Source organism: Chroicocephalus ridibundus, chromosome 3 (assembly GCF_963924245.1).
Source record: "Chroicocephalus ridibundus chromosome 3, bChrRid1.1, whole genome shotgun sequence".
Lineage (NCBI taxonomy): Eukaryota > Metazoa > Chordata > Aves > Charadriiformes > Laridae > Chroicocephalus > Chroicocephalus ridibundus.
The window spans coordinates 6,666,363-6,685,722 of NC_086286.1; the positions used below are offsets into that span (position 1 = coordinate 6,666,363).

The 19,360-nt window shown below is 45.4% G+C and overlaps 1 protein-coding gene across 4 annotated transcripts in view; it reads left to right on the top strand.

Annotated features, from left to right (window-relative positions):
- The window catches only part of MACROD2 (mono-ADP ribosylhydrolase 2), an 893,215-nt gene extending 875,081 nt beyond the window's left edge, over positions 1 to 18,134 (top strand). For 3 of the 4 annotated variants that reach the window (XM_063327857.1, XM_063327859.1, XM_063327856.1), the window contains 3 exons: positions 5,113 to 5,187; positions 11,810 to 11,878; positions 13,804 to 18,134. In XM_063327857.1, the coding sequence (XP_063183927.1) occupies positions 5,113 to 5,187; positions 11,810 to 11,871 (137 nt within the window). In that variant the 3' untranslated portion in view covers positions 11,872 to 11,878; positions 13,804 to 18,134. The remainder of the gene's footprint in view (positions 1 to 5,112; positions 5,188 to 11,809; positions 11,879 to 13,803) is intronic. The other variant, XM_063327858.1, reaches the window with a different exon arrangement.
- The last annotated feature ends 1,226 nt before the right edge of the window (positions 18,135 to 19,360 follow it).

Sequence of the window (19,360 nt, forward strand, 5' to 3'; positions counted from 1 at the left end):
GCTGGGGGGGTTTGGTTGAGGCAGAATATTCCTGATTTAACAGATGGAGACCTTTGTTGTTAACGAAGCCGTGCTGAAGAGCAAGAGGCACCTTTGCAGCGGTGCCATTCCAGCACACTCAGCACTGCCGTGCTTGACCTGCGTGTCGCGCAAGGATGGCGAGGGGAAAAAGCGCCCACCGATTGCAACATACCAAAGTAAAGACGGATCGTGATTCGTGATTGCTGTGTTTGTTTTAGAGCCCCGAGAGCAGCAGGCTGGGTGTTTTGCATGTAGAGCCATACAAAAAGACAGCAGAAATCTTCTATGTGTTAGAATCTGGTGTGGTTAAAGGGGTCAGTCATCCCAGATGGAGGTGTCAAACAGGAGTCAAACTGAGCCCTTGTATCACGGACAGCTTCTGTTCCTAAGCGAAGCAGCATTTATAATGCTACTAAAATACAGCGGTAAACAAAGTACGTGAAGGCTTGACAGTCACATTAGCAAAGAGCTCCAGTGAAATGACTGGGAAGTAGGAAAAAACAGCTCTGGCTATTTGCAGAGCAAGAAAAATGGAACTGGTTTTGACACATAAGACAATGCGGCTCTGGGTCAGAAGAGCTTTGTCTGTCTTTTTTGTTGCTGCAGATGAAAAATGGCGCCTTCAAATTTTAACCAGAGAAATTTGGATTTTAACAAGCTTCCATCTCTCGGAGTCTTCCAATTAGGGGAAGCATATTTACAGCTAAACTCAACCTGATAAATTTTATTCACTGGGACTGGGTATGAATCAGGAAAATATGGATCATTCAGAATAGCTGCAATGTGGTTTTCGTATTGTATGACAGAGGTGATTTTTTCCAAAGTATATAACATGAATAGAAACAATTGCTCTACAAATAATTTACGATGAATGAATTTCCCCTGACTGCAAATTGTCTGTGGCCAGAATAGTGTTTGGTTGGAATTCCTGTGGCATCACCCAGAATCGCTGGGCAGACGTGTTACAGGAGTAATGACCTTGCCGTTTTCTCTGTGAAAATAGAAGTAGTTGTCTAGACTGTTGTATTATTTCTCAAACATTCAGAATGATCCGAGGGCCAGGATTTCCTGTTGCAAGGCTTCTAAAATTGTGAGCTTTTTAAGTTATCTTGGTGTTGCCTGATTGCACTGACAGAACTTATGTGTGCGTGAAACCTGTTTTTCTGTCTGTCTTAAAGCTAGTCTATGACCTTGTAACAAGCTAGGATCTAACAGCTGAAATCCCGATTCCTGATTCAGAGGCCAGTTGACAGTCCCTTACCCACACCTGGTGCAAGGCTGCTCTGGAAGGCTGGGCTCTGCTGAGGGAGCCCAGTCTCCCAGGCTCCCTCAAGAATCGGTAAAGAGAAAAGAACTCCCTTACGGTGGGCATCTCGGAGCAGAAACCCAGCTCAGGCACCTTCCAGGAACGATTCATCGATTCTAGGGAGGCTATGTTGGGATTTTGCTTTGAATTACCTTGGAGAGGAGCCTGTGTACAAAGCTTGTCCTGCTCACAAAGGCGCTCTTCAATACACAGCAAAGCCTTGCTGATGATCAGGTAAAAATGAGTTTTATGGATTGCTCTGTGTCACAGCTTCTAAGCATAGTTGCCTGCTTTTATCGTTTGAAATAGATGTAAACCGCGTGCAAAGGGAGAAGGAGGAGGAAGGTTATACTTTTTACTTATTAGGATTTATCAGGGGTGTGGAGAACCGATGTCTGACTTCTGTACTCGGGCACTTTTAAAATTGATGCTAATGTACCAACAACCACCACATCTTCATGTTAATCTTGTGAATCGTACGTGAATCTGGAACTGCCTTTCTCTAGAGAAAGAACAGTGTATTAGCTGTAACCACGTGGAACTATTGACAGAGTGTGACTATAAAGGAGAAAAAACAGATGAAATAAGAGTGTGCAGAGTTTTCTGTCTTCCCGGTATATATTTGTCTTCTGCGTTTCAAAAGGCTGGGAGCCATCCTTGCTCGCGCCAGAAGCCTGTTGTCACTTAGCGCGAGGCTGGTTGTGTAACCAGCCTGCAAAGAGTTGGGGTAACGAGCTCTGTCAGGAGCGCAGTTGGAAATGGTAATTGAAATTGAAAGTGGTATCACTCAGGCTCCCTCCCTTCGGTAACTCTCTGCTCCTGCTCGGAGACCCGAAATACCTCGCCTGTTTGTGCTGTAACGTGAAGCAATCAAAACAAGGGGGTGAGGGGAGGCCTCTGGAATAAATTGATTGTTGAGGTGGTTCTGGTATTGATCGGGTTCTGCTGTTTATGTGAAATGGGCTCATTTCTGTGTGGCACTTGGATTTACTGCGCGGGGGGGAAGAAGCTTTTTGGAGAATACCCTTTCCACGGGCATAGCAGTATAGTGAATGCTCCTGTCCCCCACCCACAGTAATAGCAAGGGAAGAAATGAAGATTTATATGAACTGCGTTTGAAAGTCTTCCCAAAAATTGGACGATACAACGCGCAAGCCTCCTCCCAGGGTTTGTGGTGGTGCTCGGCTTTGTTAAGATTTAAAATATTTTCTGCCTTGTTTGTTCCTGAACGCTTTTTCCCCACTATCATTTTCTTGCTGACAATATCCAGCAACTAACATACACTATAAAAAAACCTTAATGCAGGCACAATCGCCTTCTAGAATGATGGGGAATCAGCCATTCCGACTTGGAAAGAAGGCGAAAATGCAGAATGCGTATTAGGGCTCTTCTGAGCTCATGGCCCTAAACTTCTCGCAAAGTAATTTTGCAAATTTGCTGCTCTAGGGCGGCCCATGGCGAGAGGTGAACCTGTGGCTTTTCGTACCGAGGGCTCTCGATGCCTTCTGCTTTTGTCCCTGCAATGGCAGCCCTAATTAGCACATGTGCACACATGTGCACATGCTCGTATGCATGCGTATGCCCAAAATGTCCTGTCTTTAATTAGGCTCCGTCTTCACCTAGCGCTGTGCCAATACTCCTTTGCACCTGTCAGCTGCACGAGAGATTTCTGAAACGGAAAGCGAGAAGCCTTTTGGCAGCGTGGTGAAGCCAGGCGTGCCGGCTAGTTAATGGGAGATCTTGGGATAGGGCCTGGAAACTTCACACGGGCGCCTTTAGGAGCTGACAACAGCCGAGCGAGTAGGTTAGAGAAGCTGGGAGCCAAGACGTAACCTGTCATATCCTATCTGCTTGATTTGGTTAATAGGCAGTGTTTTAGAGGAGGCAAAGTCGGACTCAGAGGCACCAGCTGAATCCCTACACCAGATATCCGAGTGTCTTGGCGGGAAGGGCTGTGTCTGCTGCTGGCGGCACTCGTGGCGGGACGGTTGGTGTTCCAGAATTTTGCTTTTCCTAGAGCTCCTTCCTCCAGCTAATGGAAATGTAGCGCAACCCAAATTTCAGTGGATCTTCCTTGATTAATTAGCGCTTTCATAGTCACCCAAATTTCATACTGGTTTTGCTAGAGGAAGCCAGGCAGGGATTTTGAACATACCTTCTCAGCCTCCTACTTGACAAGCTCCTGGCGTATGCATGCGCTTCCGCAATGGAGTGACATGTGTTTATCCTTTGTGTGCGCGAAAAAGTGCCACAGATGAGTTCTGTGAAAGTTTGGGCCTGTCGGTGCATAAGAAACCTGAGGAAAAAACCACATTCACTCTCCTGAATTCCCCGGAGAAGCGTCAGGGATTTGACGTGCCCACAAAAGGACCGTCTTGGGCACTCGCTGGCACAGGGAGTTCACCATCACAGATGTTTACAGGCATTTTGATTGTTTGTACGGGGAGATGATTTACGCCAGTGTGGAAGAGGTGGAGCTGGTGATACGACAATGCACTGAAGGATTTCTGCAGTAGAAGTAAGAGCTATCAAAATGACGGGTGACATCGCCATCACTATGAAGTCATCCATTACGCTTTCCCCCCCCAGTCACTAAAATGGCTAATTGAGCTTTCTGGTTGCTGTTTTTTGTTGGTTTCTGTATTTGCTGGGTCCTTGGTTTAGCATTTCAGCGCTCGGGAGCACCATAGATAGTGCGCTGGAAGTCGCCTGTGAGGATAGCACTGCCAACATAGCGAGCACAGAGGAGACTGAAATCTCCGTGACAATGCATTGGCTTGCAGATATGATTAGAAGGAAAACTGGCTGAAAACTTCCGCAGTAGATACATGGTTATGGACAAAACAACTGTAATGCGCCGAAGTGCATTTAAAAAACTCACTCCAGACTTCCACAGAAAGGAGGCGGCGGCATTTGTGGGACCGTGAACGTTTATCTCTGTTGCTGAAGAGGTAAATGATTTCAGCTTTAAGAGTAGACCGTTCTTGAGATGTCTCGGTCCTCGCTACACTTTGCTGTCTCATAATAACCACCCAAATGTCTGGATCGCTTAGCAACCAATAGCTTGACATCCTGTAGTTCAACCACAGGATACGTGCAACAGGCTTTGTAGTGGCCACAAAAGTAGAGAAGTAGCGTGATGAAAATTAACTAAAAATTGGCTTCTTGGCACTCTGAATGACAGAATATTAGGAGAACTGTGTACGAAACAGCAGAACCATTTTTTTTTTTTTCCATTTCAAATATCGGTAGGAGATTGAATCTAAGCTTCCAGATAAGCCCAAGGCAGAAGAGATAAAAATGTTGAGTTACAGCGATAAAATGCATTTTCCTAAATTCAGATTCTAGTTTGTGTCTGACTACCTGGTATATTTGAACTCTCACTGTAGCTATTTTTATTCTGCTAGCTAGAGAAACTTTATAAGTGCGATTAGGTCCCCATCATATATTGCATTTTATGAGCAGAAGGGATTCTTCAAAAACGATGCGAAAAGAATGGCAGGGAGGCAGAGGCACACACCATGATGTGGTTTTAACAATCCCAGTTAGAAAAGAGTGCAGGTCGCTACAAATATCCAAGCAATTATTTTCAAACCCTGTTCCTCCCCCTGTATCCTCTACCCTTTTCTCTCATGGCTGCCACTATACAGCAGCAGAGCTTTTAAAGGTAAGAGCATGCCAGAAGAAAAAGAAAAGAAAAACCAGGCGTACAGAGTCTGAGAATTATACGTTAATTGGGTAATGTAAGTATTGATTTTTTTCTCTTTCTTTGGCTTGTCTTATAGGGAAAGAGGAAACTTCTGTGGAGCCCATGAAAGTTGACCTTGCGTGTGAAGCAGCAGACATTTCAAATAAGGATGGTATGTTGTTCTGATATTTTAGTTGTCCTGAGGTGGCTGTGTAACATGGCTTTCTGGGGTTTGTTTGTATGCTTCCCCCCCAGAATAGGAGTTATATTTAGAATCTCTTCAACCAAGTCTTCTTGAGAGTTTTGTGTTTTGGAGGGCTGGTGGAAGTACCTTTCAGTGCCATAGCCCTGCTTTTCTAGTTGACTGGGTTTATGTGATCAATCGGTATGTTCGCTCCGCTTACCTTTTAACGAAACGATATTTTAGGCCCCACTGTAATTTTGGTCTGGATGTCGAATTGGCCAAGATGTGTAGTCTCACATGGGAGTCAGAAGAAAATATGCTGAAAATTTCTATGCTAGCGCCTGACTCCCATCACAGGGCAAGCATTGGCTGTATAAGGACTCTGAACTCGTATGTTGGCCGCCTTCTAGCTCAGAGCTGATTTCTCTTCCTCCTCCTCTTTCGGAGTCCCTGTGTAGCTCAGTCTGGTAGCAGATGGAAGTTCTCTCCCTAGAACATTTACCGTTGATAAAACTGTCGCGATTTGGTGACCTAACAGCAGTTGCGGCCAGGTTTGTGGACATTATCAACCTGAATCTCCTGACTTGGAAATGAAATTTTTTTTTGTTCTTGACCTCAGTGAGCAGATGACCTAGCTGTCCCTGTGCTTAGGTTTTGGTGAGGCAAACCCTTTATTGCACCTCTAGATAGGCTCTTACAGCTTAACAAAGCTACATAAGGGGCTTTCTTGGGTTTTACCCAAAAGGCCCTCTTTACTGCTCAAAAGGGCGGTGCTTTTGGAACTGGAGTTCCAGTCCCTGTTTTATTATCATAAGTGGGCGCCTCTCTGTAGCAAAGACCAATTTTTTGGATTTCTCCTTTAGCCTCTTCAGCGTTGACGTAGTATAAATTCAGGCGTGCTTTTTTTACATCTCAAAGACAAAGGAATGTTATTCTTTTTGATGTTAGTTACACACAAAGAATCTGATGCTGATTTCCTTTCGCTGATGTCAGACCATGGTGCAGCGTTTGAATTGGTGGCCGACTTAGATACTGGCCTGTAGGGAAGTTTTTGCAAACACAGGAAAAGAAAGTGTGCATAATGGTTTTTCTTTTTAAAAAAATACTAGAGATTATGCTCTTACTAGTAAGTGTGCAGAATAAAGCCAAACACGCTTTCTCTCTCCTCTTCCAAACAAACCAATCAAAAACTTGTGGTCACGTTACAGTATTTGGATTTTGGATGCCTGGAATGCTCTGGGCTGCTTAGTGAAAACAAATCGAAATTTGCTAAAAGAATATCTTAAGAGATTTCCCGCTAGAAAGAAAAGCGATGGTGTGGCTGTTGAATGTGTGCCATGGTGCAGCACAGCTGGATCGGCTGACAGCTTCTGAAATTACAATCATGATAGGTTTCTTTGTTTCAGATCTTGCTTATCTTGTGAGGTCGTCTACGTATAACTCAGCTTGTAATTTCCTTTTCTGTGAACCGTCCCACAAGGACAGGAAAAGGGTGTTTGCTAAGGCTGCAGAAAAGTACTCTGCTGTTCAGGGAAGTCTTCATTTCTCTGCAGCTTAAGTTGCTACTGGGATCATAGCGGCGGTTTTTCTTGGGGACATATATTAAGTGTTTAAAAAAAAATCGGAACGGCAGAAGAATCAAACTCCTTATGCTCTGTTTTATCTGAAGGGTTAAGTTTTGCTGAAAAAAAGCCCTAAAATTTTTATATGTACTGGGTACTAGTCGAGATTAAAAAAAAAAAAACAAAAAACAAACAAACCCAAAAAAGGTTCCCTTTGTCAGTAATTTTTATGTAAATTGCCTATTTTTTCTCTAGTCCCCTTTCTTCTGCCCCAGGAGAGCTCATCACTTCACAGCTGAAAGCACAAGCGTATATCACCAGGTACCCCTTGGCAGCCCAGCTATTGTGTTTTAATTTCATGTACCATATCACAGTGAAGCGTGCTTTAGAAATGCAGAGAGTTTAGACAGCTTAGGTGGATCTTGATATTGGTTCATCTAGTGGGCAGGGCCGTAATAGTGATATATTTCAGAAATTACTATTATTTGAAAGCTGGGCGTGATTCTCCGTCAGGAAAGCTGTCAGACGGTGAGCGCATAAGCCTGGAAATAGGCATGTGTATACAGAGATGCAGGTTGCTGCTGACAATCTCCATCAGCCACCAGGGTGAACACCCCCGGATATTAAATTTTTCGTACCCAGGACAAATTTGCTGATGAGTAGTTTTTAATGATGACAAAACCTGCCTTTGCTGATTGGTGTCCTAGACGATGTTTCCCTGCTGGCAACTTTTTTTTATTCTTATTTTTTTCTTTTTCTTTTTTTAACGCCACCAAAGCTTTGAAGATTACTAAGGTAGATGTGAGTTTCCAGCTGGTATTAGGTGGGCAAAACTCTTCACTCCTTTCATAATGGGGTTATGCATTCGCCTTTTTTATTTCAAGCCCATGGGAAGCTGCATCTTTACTTGCTGACACAATAGGAGAAAAGAAAAAGGTGAAGGCAGTGTCAAACCTGAAATTTCATATTTTATTTTTTTTATACGCTTGTGCAGGCTGATGAATGATCAGCAACCTGAATCATAGAATACCAGGTTGGAAGGGACCTCGAGAATCATCTGGTCCAACCTCTCTTGGCAAAAGCATGGTGACCATAGTGACAAGATGACCCAACAACCTGTCCAGCTGAACCTTAGAAGTCTCCAACGATGGGGAATCCACCACTTCCCTGGGGAGATTATTCCGATGGCTGATTGTTCTCATTGTGAAAAATTTTCTTCTTGCGTCCAGTCGGAATCTCCCCAGGTGTGACTTGTACCCATTACCCCTTGTCTTGTCCATGCGACTCCTTGTAAAAAGGGAGTCTCCACGTTCTTTGTAGACACCCTTTAAATGCTGGAATATGGTGATGAGGTCTCCCCTAAACCTTCTTTTCTCAAGGCTGAACAAACACAGGTCTCTCGGCCTTTCCCATATGGCAGGCTTTCCAGTCCTTTGATCATCTTGGTGGCCCTTCCCTGGACTCTTTTCATCCTGTCCGTATCTCTTTTGCATAGCGGGGACTAAAACTGAACATGGTATTCCAGGCGTGGCCTGACAAGCGCTGAGTAGAGTGGAATAATGCCTGCTTTATCTCCGCTGGTGATGCCCTCATTGATGCAACCCAGCATCGTGTTGACTTTCTTTGCCACAGCAGCACACCGTTCGCTCATGTTGAGATTGTCCATGAGGACCCCCAGGTCCCTTTCCACAGAGCTGCTCCCAGCTGGGTAGATCCAGCCTGTGCTGCACTCCTGAATTGTGTTTTCCCAGGTACAAGACCTTACACTTGTCCTTGTTGAACTTCATAACCTGACCTTCACGTGATTCACCAAAGCAACATAAAAGCAAGATCTCAACGACTAACACTCTCATGCTTTTTATGGTGTTGATGTAATATCCAAGAAATAAGTAACTATCAAGTAAACAGTAAAATGTTTCATCACCACACCGCAGGTAGAATTTAAAATATATGGGTTTTTTTTCTAGGCAGTCTGGAGTTATAGCTGAACGTGCTATACCCAAGTTATGTAGATGCAGGGAGGAAACATTGTTTAGGAAGCGGCTGAAGAAATAAGCTGTGTTTGCAAGAGTCTGACTGAGCTCCTATTTAAATCAAGACCGTTTTCTCTGCCGTCCAGGTCTACAGCATAATATCCTGGGGGTGGGGAAATGCACTCGCCCTCTCACAGGTGACTCTAAACTTGGTTTTCCAGTGTCCCGTTTGCCTGTCTTCTCTACTTAGATGCTACATGGTGACTCCTGGCTAGCTGACCTTTTAAGCAGGTATCTTTCTTGCAGGGGAGAGGCAGGATGCCTTGCTGCTGACGCACATCCACCGGGTCAGCAGCAACTGCAGTGCTTTGACGGATGTGAACTGCGTGCTGGGTTATTTCTCCTCCTCTTGCAGGGAACTTGCTTGCTTTTGGGGGGAAATCCTTCCCTGGTTATGACTTGAGAGCTGCTGAGCAGCTCACAGGTTGAGAGAGGGGGTGCAGATGGGTCCTCCCCAACAGGCCAAAACTTAAGGGAAAACACACAGGGAGAATGTGGGGAAATGTCCATTTCCGTTGCACGGAAATGTCCATTTCTGGTGTAAAAAGTGCCGCATGAAACTGCAGAAGGAGGAGCAGAAAACTGAATTTAGGAGATGCTCACCCTCCTTGAACTTCAGGTGCTGAGCTGACCTGCTGGCTATTGTAGGTGCAAAGAGACCAGTAACCTAAGTTAGCAGTTAAACACCTCTAAAAACATTGTTTAACGATGTTTAGCAACTGTTTAGCATGCCCAGGGCTAACGGCGTCAATCTGACGCTGACTCGCGCTGGGAGGCAGCGAGGGCTGTGAGTCACATCCCCACCATACCCGGTGGCAGCTCTTCCATCTGCTCTTGCGGTAGGTACTTCACTGCCATGTTATTTTCCAGCTAAATATAGAGGATATTGTAGGCGGCCTTGTAGGGACATCTGTTGTTGAGGTTCACCAAGGGCTCTGCAGAAGCTTATCCTTCAGGTAGATCTCCCTGTCCCTGCCAGCGTTGATACAAAGAGCCAAGCTTAATCACAAACACATAGGAAAACGCTAATGATGAAACCTGCCGGTGCCTTAGCGCTTGTGAGCCCCCTCCCCGCTGCGGTGTGCATGGCGGATGCTTTTTGTGCCGCTGATGCAGGATGCCTGGCTGCCGTTTCCACTGCAAAACAGTGGGACTCGGTGATTCCTCTCGCTTCCCCGCTGGCGGGGGCTCCCCCTGTGCTTTCATGTTGCCCTTAAAGCATTCCCAGGTGGTTTGCAATTTGTCCCCCTCTATGTGACGTACTGTCAGCATGACAGATGGTGGTCTACTGCTCATAAAGAAAAAAAAAAAAAAAAAGGAAGGCAAAGGAGATGTAGTCATCTGAGATGCTGATGGAGCCTAACCTCAGGTTTCGAATCAAGCTTTATTTTTTGCAGGAGATCTCTGTAGAACTTGAGTGAAGCCTTATGGTATTTTCAGAAAACCCAGCCAGTGAAACCGGCCGGCATAATGAGGCTGAGAAAGGCTGCTGTCATCAGTGCGCAGCAGCCTCCCCTTAATGATTTTTTATTAAGCATCCTGTCTTTGCTATGCAAATGTGGGTAAAGAACACAACATCACTAAATGCGATGTGCATCAGAGCTTCTTAATCAGGAGCGGATACTTTTCTTATTATTCATTGCATACATCCAGGAAGCCATTACGGTATCTCTTCTGCATATGGATGATGAATAATTTACAAATAATTCATCAAGACCCTAACAGGTGTATCGACATGATATTGACTCAGAAAGAGATCATACTGCTTGGCTGGAAGTAGCATAGCATTGATTTTTGTCTTTTTTCCCCTTCCCCCTCCCATCTTCCTTTAGTTTCCAAATGTCCCATTCAGGTTGGAGGGTTTTTGCCCATCACCCATGTCAAATGACTCATCATCTGCAGTTGATACCGCAACATAAAGGAAAGTTAAATAAATAAAAAAAAAGTCTTAACATAAATGGCTTCATTCAAATTCATTGCAGAACAAATACTAAATTCTAATCTTAAAAATGCACGTGCTGATGTAACCCTTTTGTATTTGGCCTAGATAGGAGCAATCACACGTGCCATAGTTTACATGATATTTTTGACAAAAGCGATGCTGAAATGAGTTTAAGCCTTCTATTTAAATTATTTCTTATGTTTTAAGGAATTTTAAATGGGAAAAAAAAAAAAAAAAGATTGGTTTTGTAAATGGGTAGTACACGAGCGAACTACTGTGGGTAGGAGTATAGTGATATTGCCCCTGAATCCTCTCCTAAGCTCCAGCAATTTGCAGTTCAAGGACACCCGGAGGCAGCGGCAGCATCTCTGTAACTGGAGATGGATCCGCGTTCAGCCCGCAGCTCAGCCCCGGCTCCTGCCAGGGACTTTGTCAGAAGCCCATAGATGTTTGAATTGCAGGGTCGAGACCACTTAGCCCAGCGAAACCCTAAATTGCCCTTTGGAGATACCTGTATCTCTGCCTGTGGCCTACAGAGACAGAGGAGGATCATTGAGTTGGGCACTAAAGTTGGGCGCCAAAGTCAAACTGGGTGGATGCGGACCCAAGGGAAAAACTAGATCTAGAGGCTTGAGTTTCTAGCCACGCTGAAGCCTGCATCCGGGCGGGACTGCTCGTCGGGGCTTTCATGGAAGCACAGATTAGGATGGCTGACCCGAGAGACCCTTTTGCGGATTTACGACATAGAATTTTTAATACAATAAATGTCTCCGTTGAGTTAGAAGTGGTTATTGTTTGACAGACTGGAAGGTTTAGATGAGGTATCAGGAAGAAATTATTTACTACGAGGGTGATGAGCCCCTGGCCCAGGTTGCCCAGAGAAGCTGCGGCTGCCCCATCCCTGGAGGTGTTCAAGGCCAGGCTGGACGGGGCTTGGAGCGACCTGGTCCAATGGGAGGTCTGGAACTAGACAGTGTTTAAGGTCCCTTCCAACCTAAACCATTCTGTGATTCTATAATAAACTTAACAAGTATCAAGAATAGCATTTGATGACTGTCTCATTTTGTTTTCAGCTGAAATGACTAGTCAAGTTGAAAGTATAGATGATCCTACAGAAACAGAGCGGGAAGCTTAAGTAACAGGTAAGATCTTTATGGCTATTTTTTCCTCCCATTTCCTATTCAGTTTCTATTTGAAAACTTGCTTTAAAAATGACCTTAATGAGACTTCAGCACAAAAACCCCCAACAAAACAGACAGAATACAAAGGAAAAGAAATTGTCTAATATGGCCCGTGTTACACCAAAAAAAAATAGAAATATCCAGTAGACTTGATTTGTCAAGTAAATATTAGAGTAGCAGTCTGCAATTGTAATGGATTTAGACAGCGCACGGTCTTAGATCATCAGAAGGCAAGACAGCACCGAGATAAGGAACAGAAGAGTAACCGAGTGAACAATTTTTGGCATTGCTTAGGAAAATGACAGGCAATTTATACCGGTTGGAACCGAGCTCAGTTCTGTATTCTGGGAACAACAGGTTGGCGTCATGAGGGCTTTATTGCCCTTGGCTCTTCGATGTCTAACGTCACTTGTAGCGATAGTGCTGAAAAACAAGGCAAAGTCAGCGGGCTGCCTTCTGGAGCTCTGTTGCCTTTTGGAGCTTTTTGTGGATTTAATACGCTAAACAGCAGCGTGTGGCAGGAGCGTGCGATGGTGGCTGTTGCTGCAGAGCTTGTCGTAAGCATAAGCAGCCTCCCCCCTAGATAAAAATGAATAATTTGGCAGGACAACAAAAGGCCGAGGCTTACCCCCAATCACAAGAAGCAGTTGCCATTTCTCCCTCAAAAGTAGTGTTTAAGCATTAATGCACATTCCTTCCTTTGGCGTGGGGTTATCGTGAGACGCCAACATCACATAAACAAGATGCGTTATTTGTGCTTGTAACAGGATTCCACGTAGCTCAAGACCAACTTATAGCGGCTTTCAATGGCGGCAGCTGTACCAGAGATTTAAAATACAAGGCCTTATTACTGAGCGTAGCCCTTTGTCCTTGTCAGCGTACAGACGATGTGCTGCCGTACTGCTGGAGTGAGGAATAGGCCTGATGGGGTCCCTGGTAAAAAGTACTGAAGCAAAACTAGAAGGCACCCTCGCCACTAAAATGTGGCTTCCACGGCTCTTCCTTCCCACTCCCACCAGGGAGTGGGAAGGTTGTATGTTCTGTTCAGTCAGAAAAGGAAGAGGGACTATTGAAATCCTCGCTGTGAAAAATACAGGGAATGGTTAGTACCTCTCCTCAGTTTAAAAAAAATATATCTGATGGTTATTCCTGCTTTCACGTGGCCTGTAGGAAGTCTGTGTTTCATGCTGCCTTTTCCTAGGGGAAAAAATATCTATGAATGTTTTGGGCTGGAGTCATTTTTGCTGTACTAAGGGAGAGTTCACAGGAATAATATCACAATTAGCAATCGATTTATAAATCCCTTCAATTCCACTGAAAGGTCTGGCTCTGCCAGCACCTTTCTGAAGCAAAGGGGCCTGAGCCGGGGCGCACCCAGCATTTTAACGGCATGCGCTTGACTAGAAGAAGTCATTAAATCCTTCGTGGCTCTCTATCGAAGTCCTCGCGACGCTGTTGCTGCTGTTTTAATTGCAAGGAGCAGGTACCCAGGGAGGATTGATCAGCCTGTTAAACTTCAAAGGGTCTTGCAGAGCCGAGGAGATCCTTTTGCTTACGATGGTTAGCATTTTGAACGTGTTGTTTTTAACAGAAGTTCTGTGGTCTAGCACCGAAGCACCCACCAGAGCTAGGAGCCTCTGATATCGAGCTAGGTAGCACGGTGCTGTGGAAAATGACGAAACCCTAATAAGCGCAGCCAATTTGCTATAGAGTTAATAGTGGCTGTTATATATAAACCGTGTGACACATACGCGTGCTGCGTGCATAGCAGAAAGAGAACCCATAGGCATCTGTGCTAAAAAAAAAAAAAAAAGATGAGACCTGGATTCTGTGCAGACGTTTGAAATTTTGCCTTTTTTTCTTTTCTTTCTCTTACTGTGGTACAGGAAGGATGCGGGAGAGGAGAGACCCGAGGACACCCGACGGGCAGGCACTGACATCCTACGGCATCATTCTTGGCAGAAAAGAGCACGCAGAGATGCTCCGCGGGTTGGGAGGGAGGGCGCTTTGGGGAAATGACTCTTTGCTTTAAGTTCTCTTTGTTCTTCATTGCATTTCGTTCTGTAAGCCTGTTGGAAAGAAACATAACTTCCCAGTTCTAACAATGTTTTGCAATTATCCCTGCAATTACAACAGTTTCTTCTGAACCGTGAGTCCCTGTCTTATATTGGGTCTCTTTAGCTCCTGCATTGTATCATCAGTAGCCTGTTCCCAGGCCCCCACCCCTTTTCTGTCATCTTTATCTCTGTTCCCAGTTGTCTGCAGGCAACCTGTGGGAGCCAGTTTATACTCCTCCTCCACCTTTTTTTTTCAAAACTGTTCCCCGGGTTATAAAGGGAGATTTGCTTCGAGAGCATGGACTGCCACAAAGGATTATAATCCGCGCACGCTGATAAACCACCGCCCTCCTTGTGCTAGGCATTTGGAAGACTAGATACTCCAAAGTCTCACAAATATTGATAGCGACAGCCCCGCATGTTGCCTGCCTCCAGGCTTGTCGTTCGGTACCCCCTGCGAGCACCCGCCGGCAGGTCGCCGTGGCCGAACCCTGGCTGCTGGAAGAGGCACTGGCCAGATTCCCTTGAGAGCATGCTGGAAGCAGAGTTCGCGAGTTAACTCCATCATCCCGATGCCTCAGCATCATCCGTGGCTCTGCCCTTCCCCTTTCTCTCTGGCCTGGGAAAGCTGTGCCATGTCTCTCTTTGGGTCCTATACACCAAAATAACAGCTCTAGCACCCCGAATCAGTCCTGCGCTTTTCCAGTTAGCTCCGCGCACCTCAAAATCAGTGCCGTAAGTATGACCTTTGGGTACAGGTAGGCAACAAATATTTCCTCAAGCCTGCGAGTGACAGAGGATGACGGGCGCTCTGCATTCAAGGCATCTTTAAATACGGCTCCCGGCTTTAACAACTTCACACCGTATCTTGTGTGAGCCCTCATTATATTCTCTACTGCATATGCATGGTTTCTTTTTTTTTTAATTTTTTTTTTTACAAAGCAATTAACAGTTATTCGGATAAGAATGTCTCACCATATGTCAATTGTTCTGCCAGCAAATGCTGCACTGAAATTTTTTAGAAGAGGAACAAAAGGGTTTCACATGCATTTCCTAACCATGTTGTAACTGAAACCGATAGACAATACACTCGATGGAAGAGCACGCAACCTGTGTCCAGGGTGTGATGTGCTACAAACTGTATTTTAAAATGCTGCTGATAATTGATCATTTAAAGCGAAGTAATTGATTCTTTTTTTTTTTTTTTTGCCCCCAATTACGCACGAATCCCAAAATAGTTATTCACTAGCTGTCCAAAAAAAAAAGGAAAAAGCAAGGTAAGGCATATCTCTATCCTTCTGCCATCTGGGTTTATCCCAGCTATAGAGTAGGTTTGGTGATAAATCACCCACTGACGTAACAGCGAGTCAAATGTGGCCCTAACACGCCTAGCACTGGCCACAGCAGTTGATGGCTGCCCTGAGCTGCAGGGTGATTCAAAGGGGTGTCAGGACAAATAAGGATTGGTAAGGAAAACAAGAAAAGCCCCAGATGTCACCCAGAGAGTACGGCCCCTAGAAAGGCAGCCCCCTGGCTCCCTATGGGGGGGCTCCAGCATGTTTGCTTGTGGTGGGATCAGAAGAATCAGAATATTTTCATGTGCCAGCTCCTGTGGCATTTTAACTCAGGAGACACTAGCACCGGAGAAGATCTCAAGGAGCTTCTTCATCACCTCTTTCTCCTGGAGATCGGTGGATGCGTAACTCTGAATTGGATCAACTGTGGAAGGAGCAAATGAGCTGACGTAAGCCTATGAATTGGGTTCATAATATTGATAAGTCTACCTAAATTTGCTAAATACCACTCCTCTAGGCTTTGTTCTTCTCAGAGCACCCTTGAAGGGACTCCTTGTTCCCTTTGAGGTGTCTCTGCTGCTTTTCTTTCCCATCCCTGGGCTCGTGCTTGACAGACCGTGTCGTTTGGGACGTGGTTTTATTTTTTTTTCCTCTCCTGTTCCTTCACCTCGTTTCCAGCCGACTGCAGTTTTGCAGTGGAGGCCTTACAGGTAGTACCTCTACACGGTGCGCATTCCCTATGTTTTGGTTTTTTTTTTGAACTGGGTGATTTTGATTGAAATCGCCTGTCATAACAGATGGAGGAGGAGTGGAGAAAAACCTTGGGAGGAAGAGGAATTTGAACGCATTAGGTGTCTCTTCTCTGTTTCCCCTTTGTGCGGTTGCTGTGAAAACACCAGGATTGAAGGGCTCCCTCCGTCTAGCTAAGTGAGGGAACTGGCCCCGCAGGGTCGGTGAGCTCGGCTTAAAGGGGCCCTACAGGAGAGAAGGAGAGGGACTCTTTATCCGGGAGTGTAGCCATAGTACTAGGGGTAACAGTTTTAAACTGAAAGAAGGTAAATTTAGAGTAGATATTAGGAAGAAACTGTGAGGATGGTCAGACACTGGAACAGGTTGCCCAGGGAAGTTGTGGATGCCCCAAACTAGAGGGGCAGGTTGGATGGGGCTTTGAGGGACCTGGTCTATGGGAGGTGTCCCTGTGCATGGCAGTGGGGTTGGGACTAGGTGATTTTTAAGGTCCCTTCCAACCCAAACCATTCTGTGATTCTGTGAAATGTCAAGGAGACCTGAGGCGGCCAGGTCTTCAGCCAAAGTGAACCATTCTCCGCTGAGCTGTGGTGACTTCAGCTGATGGAGTATCCAGTCCCCTGAATCTAGCTCCGCTCTTGTTTCCATCATGCTCACCCACAGGCAACGTTAACGGAGCTGTAGGCTGCCATGATCTGTGTATCGGTTGTTACTCTCGCCATCGCCAGCCTCAGTTTTGGCGAGGGAGCCAAAGGGGGAGCCCCCAGGAGGCTGGCTGCCAAGGCGTGACAGTTCAGCAAGGAAACAAAGATTCCTTAAACTCCTTGTGAAGACTGACCGATAGTTTAAAAAAAAAATAACCACAAAGGTGCATCACATTAGACACTCTCTAACCCCTGACAGTTATTTCATTGCACTTTTCATTTAACCTTGGTCCTCAAACAGCAGTGGGTCTTTGAAACCGTGAACCATTTTGCGAGGATGCAGCGGCAAAGCGTGAAGCCCAGGTAGGAGATGTAAAGCAAGGAACGTAGGAGTTGATTAAGTCCTTACAAGACAATTTGCAGCTGCGTCTTATATCCATCTTTCTTCAGGTGGGTTTTTGTTCAAATTGGGCGTTTTTACCAGTCACAAAGCGAGTATAGTTTGGCAGCGTGAGGTCTTCAGCTGAATTAGTAGTCGAGGTCGGACCCGTGTCCCTCGATGCGGTCTCCACAGCTCTTGCCGGAGCTGTGGAAATATGGGGAGCTGGTTTTGTAGAAGAGCAAATGTCAGAGCAAGAATCACTCCGCAGGGATTTGTGTCAAGGATTTTGGTTTAAACCTGAAAGGCGTTTGCAGTGGGTGGCGTAAAGGGAGTAGCAGCCTTTTGGTGCTGGTGTTCGCATACACAGTATCGGGCTCTGCTTCTGTGTCTGAGAGACCACTCATCCCTACCATTAGGCACAATGTTCCTCGGGGTGGTGGCTGCTCCGGTGACGAATGGCTTTGCTTCCATACAGACATCCAAAGGGGATATCTGAGACATAGTCTGTAACGATGGGTCACGCGTTTGCTGCAGCTCATTGTCAGTCTTTCTATAAAGCACTGAGAAAGCCTCTCTGTGAATTAACACCATTCTGCTTTAGGCACTTGAATAAAAATATATTTAAAAAAGAAAAAAAGGAGACTTTTCTCTATATGCAGTGCATGCCGGCTTTGCTTTTAAAATGACAAACTTAACAGAGTACGTGGATCTATTTTCGTGGGGAATAGGGTGTATTATCGCAGGATTCGTCAAAGATTTGCCTTACCATAACATCTGTGATATAAAGGAATGTTTTAAAAAAAAAAAATTAAAAAATTTAAAAGGGTAACTTTCTTGATCCAAAAATATGTTTTTACTGTGATGCGAAGAAATGTAGACTGTTGCTTGCAAAATGTTTTCTCATAGATGGTCCAGCAGCTGTATCGGTTAACACATGCTCTTCTGTTACTCTGCCGTTTACATGCTGAATTTGCCTCCAAGTCTGTTATTTTTCCTTTTGTCTGTGCCCTGCCTTGGAAAACTTCGAATCGATGCCTTCATACTATGATGTTTGTTAAAGCAAAATGTTAATAAAGCTCATCCTGAAGACAAGGCGATGCCGCCTGTGTGTTTATTCCTTCCTAACCACGCTGATCATTATTTGCGTTTATTCCCTCCTGATGGTGACAACCGACGGTCACTTCAGTTGTCGATGTTTCAGCTTGGACATGCGATCGCCAGCGCACGCAGCCGGCTCCCCGTTTGAATTTATCGTTCACTTGATGGCGGAGTCTTGTGACGCATGGATACCTCGGAGGGATTTTTTTGGACGGCATCACCAAAAGACTGGGGTCTTTGCAGCTCAGAAGGGAAAAGGTTGCTCAGTTGGTTCCATCGCTGCACCAGAGACGTTACAAAATCCATCCCAGCAGTTGTAGCAGTACTAAAATCCTCGGCATCTATCATCTGTCAAAGAATACTCCCGTGCATATGCAATCCACAGGCATAATAGAGAAGATGCAACATACGTTAGATGTTATTTGCCCTTTATGCTATCGCTGGTTTCAAGACTGAAAGGGTAGAAGATACTGCAAAGATCAGGAAGGTGGTTTTTTTCTTCCCACGGCACCGGTATAGATGAAAACACGCATATACCGACGCTGTCTTGCTCTTCTTATCCAAGGCCAAGGATTTAATCGTTGATAACCGAAGCTAGAGGGCTGGCTCTGTGTGTTCAAAGCTCTCCGATGAATGGATTCCCTCTCTGAAATGGGACCTTTCTTCGCCTGCAACCCTTTGACGGCCAAATGGAAGAGGACAAGGCACAGGAGACGGCAGGGTATGGGGAATGCCTGCCTTTTTACAGGATCCAACTGTCATGTACGGGGCAGCAGCAAGCTAACCCGAGTGAGAGAAATACCAGCAATAGCTGTAACACAGCACCGGTTTGGAGGTAGTTCATCAGGAATTCGGTTTTCACTGTATCTCAACAACTGTACCGCCTGGAAGGAGGCGCTCGCTTTCCCCATGCTGTAGCCTGTTTCTGCTGCAAGGGAACCTTTTTGTCCATGGCAGGTGTTCATGTTCAAAAGGAGAAAAAGAAATTCATCTCTCATCTAGCAGCAAGTACTCTCTGTCCCACCCTTTTGGAATAGCACAAGGTTGAGAGGAAAACCCCCGTGGTTTTGGAGGACAAAGAAGGGCACGTGTTTGAGGCTGCTCAGACCCTCGCAGCGATGGGTGTTTGCCCAGATGATGTGGATTAAGCAAAGAGCAAGTGAGTCTGATAGGATGAGATGAGCGATAAACTATTCCTTGATTACACTCCTGTTGCTGCT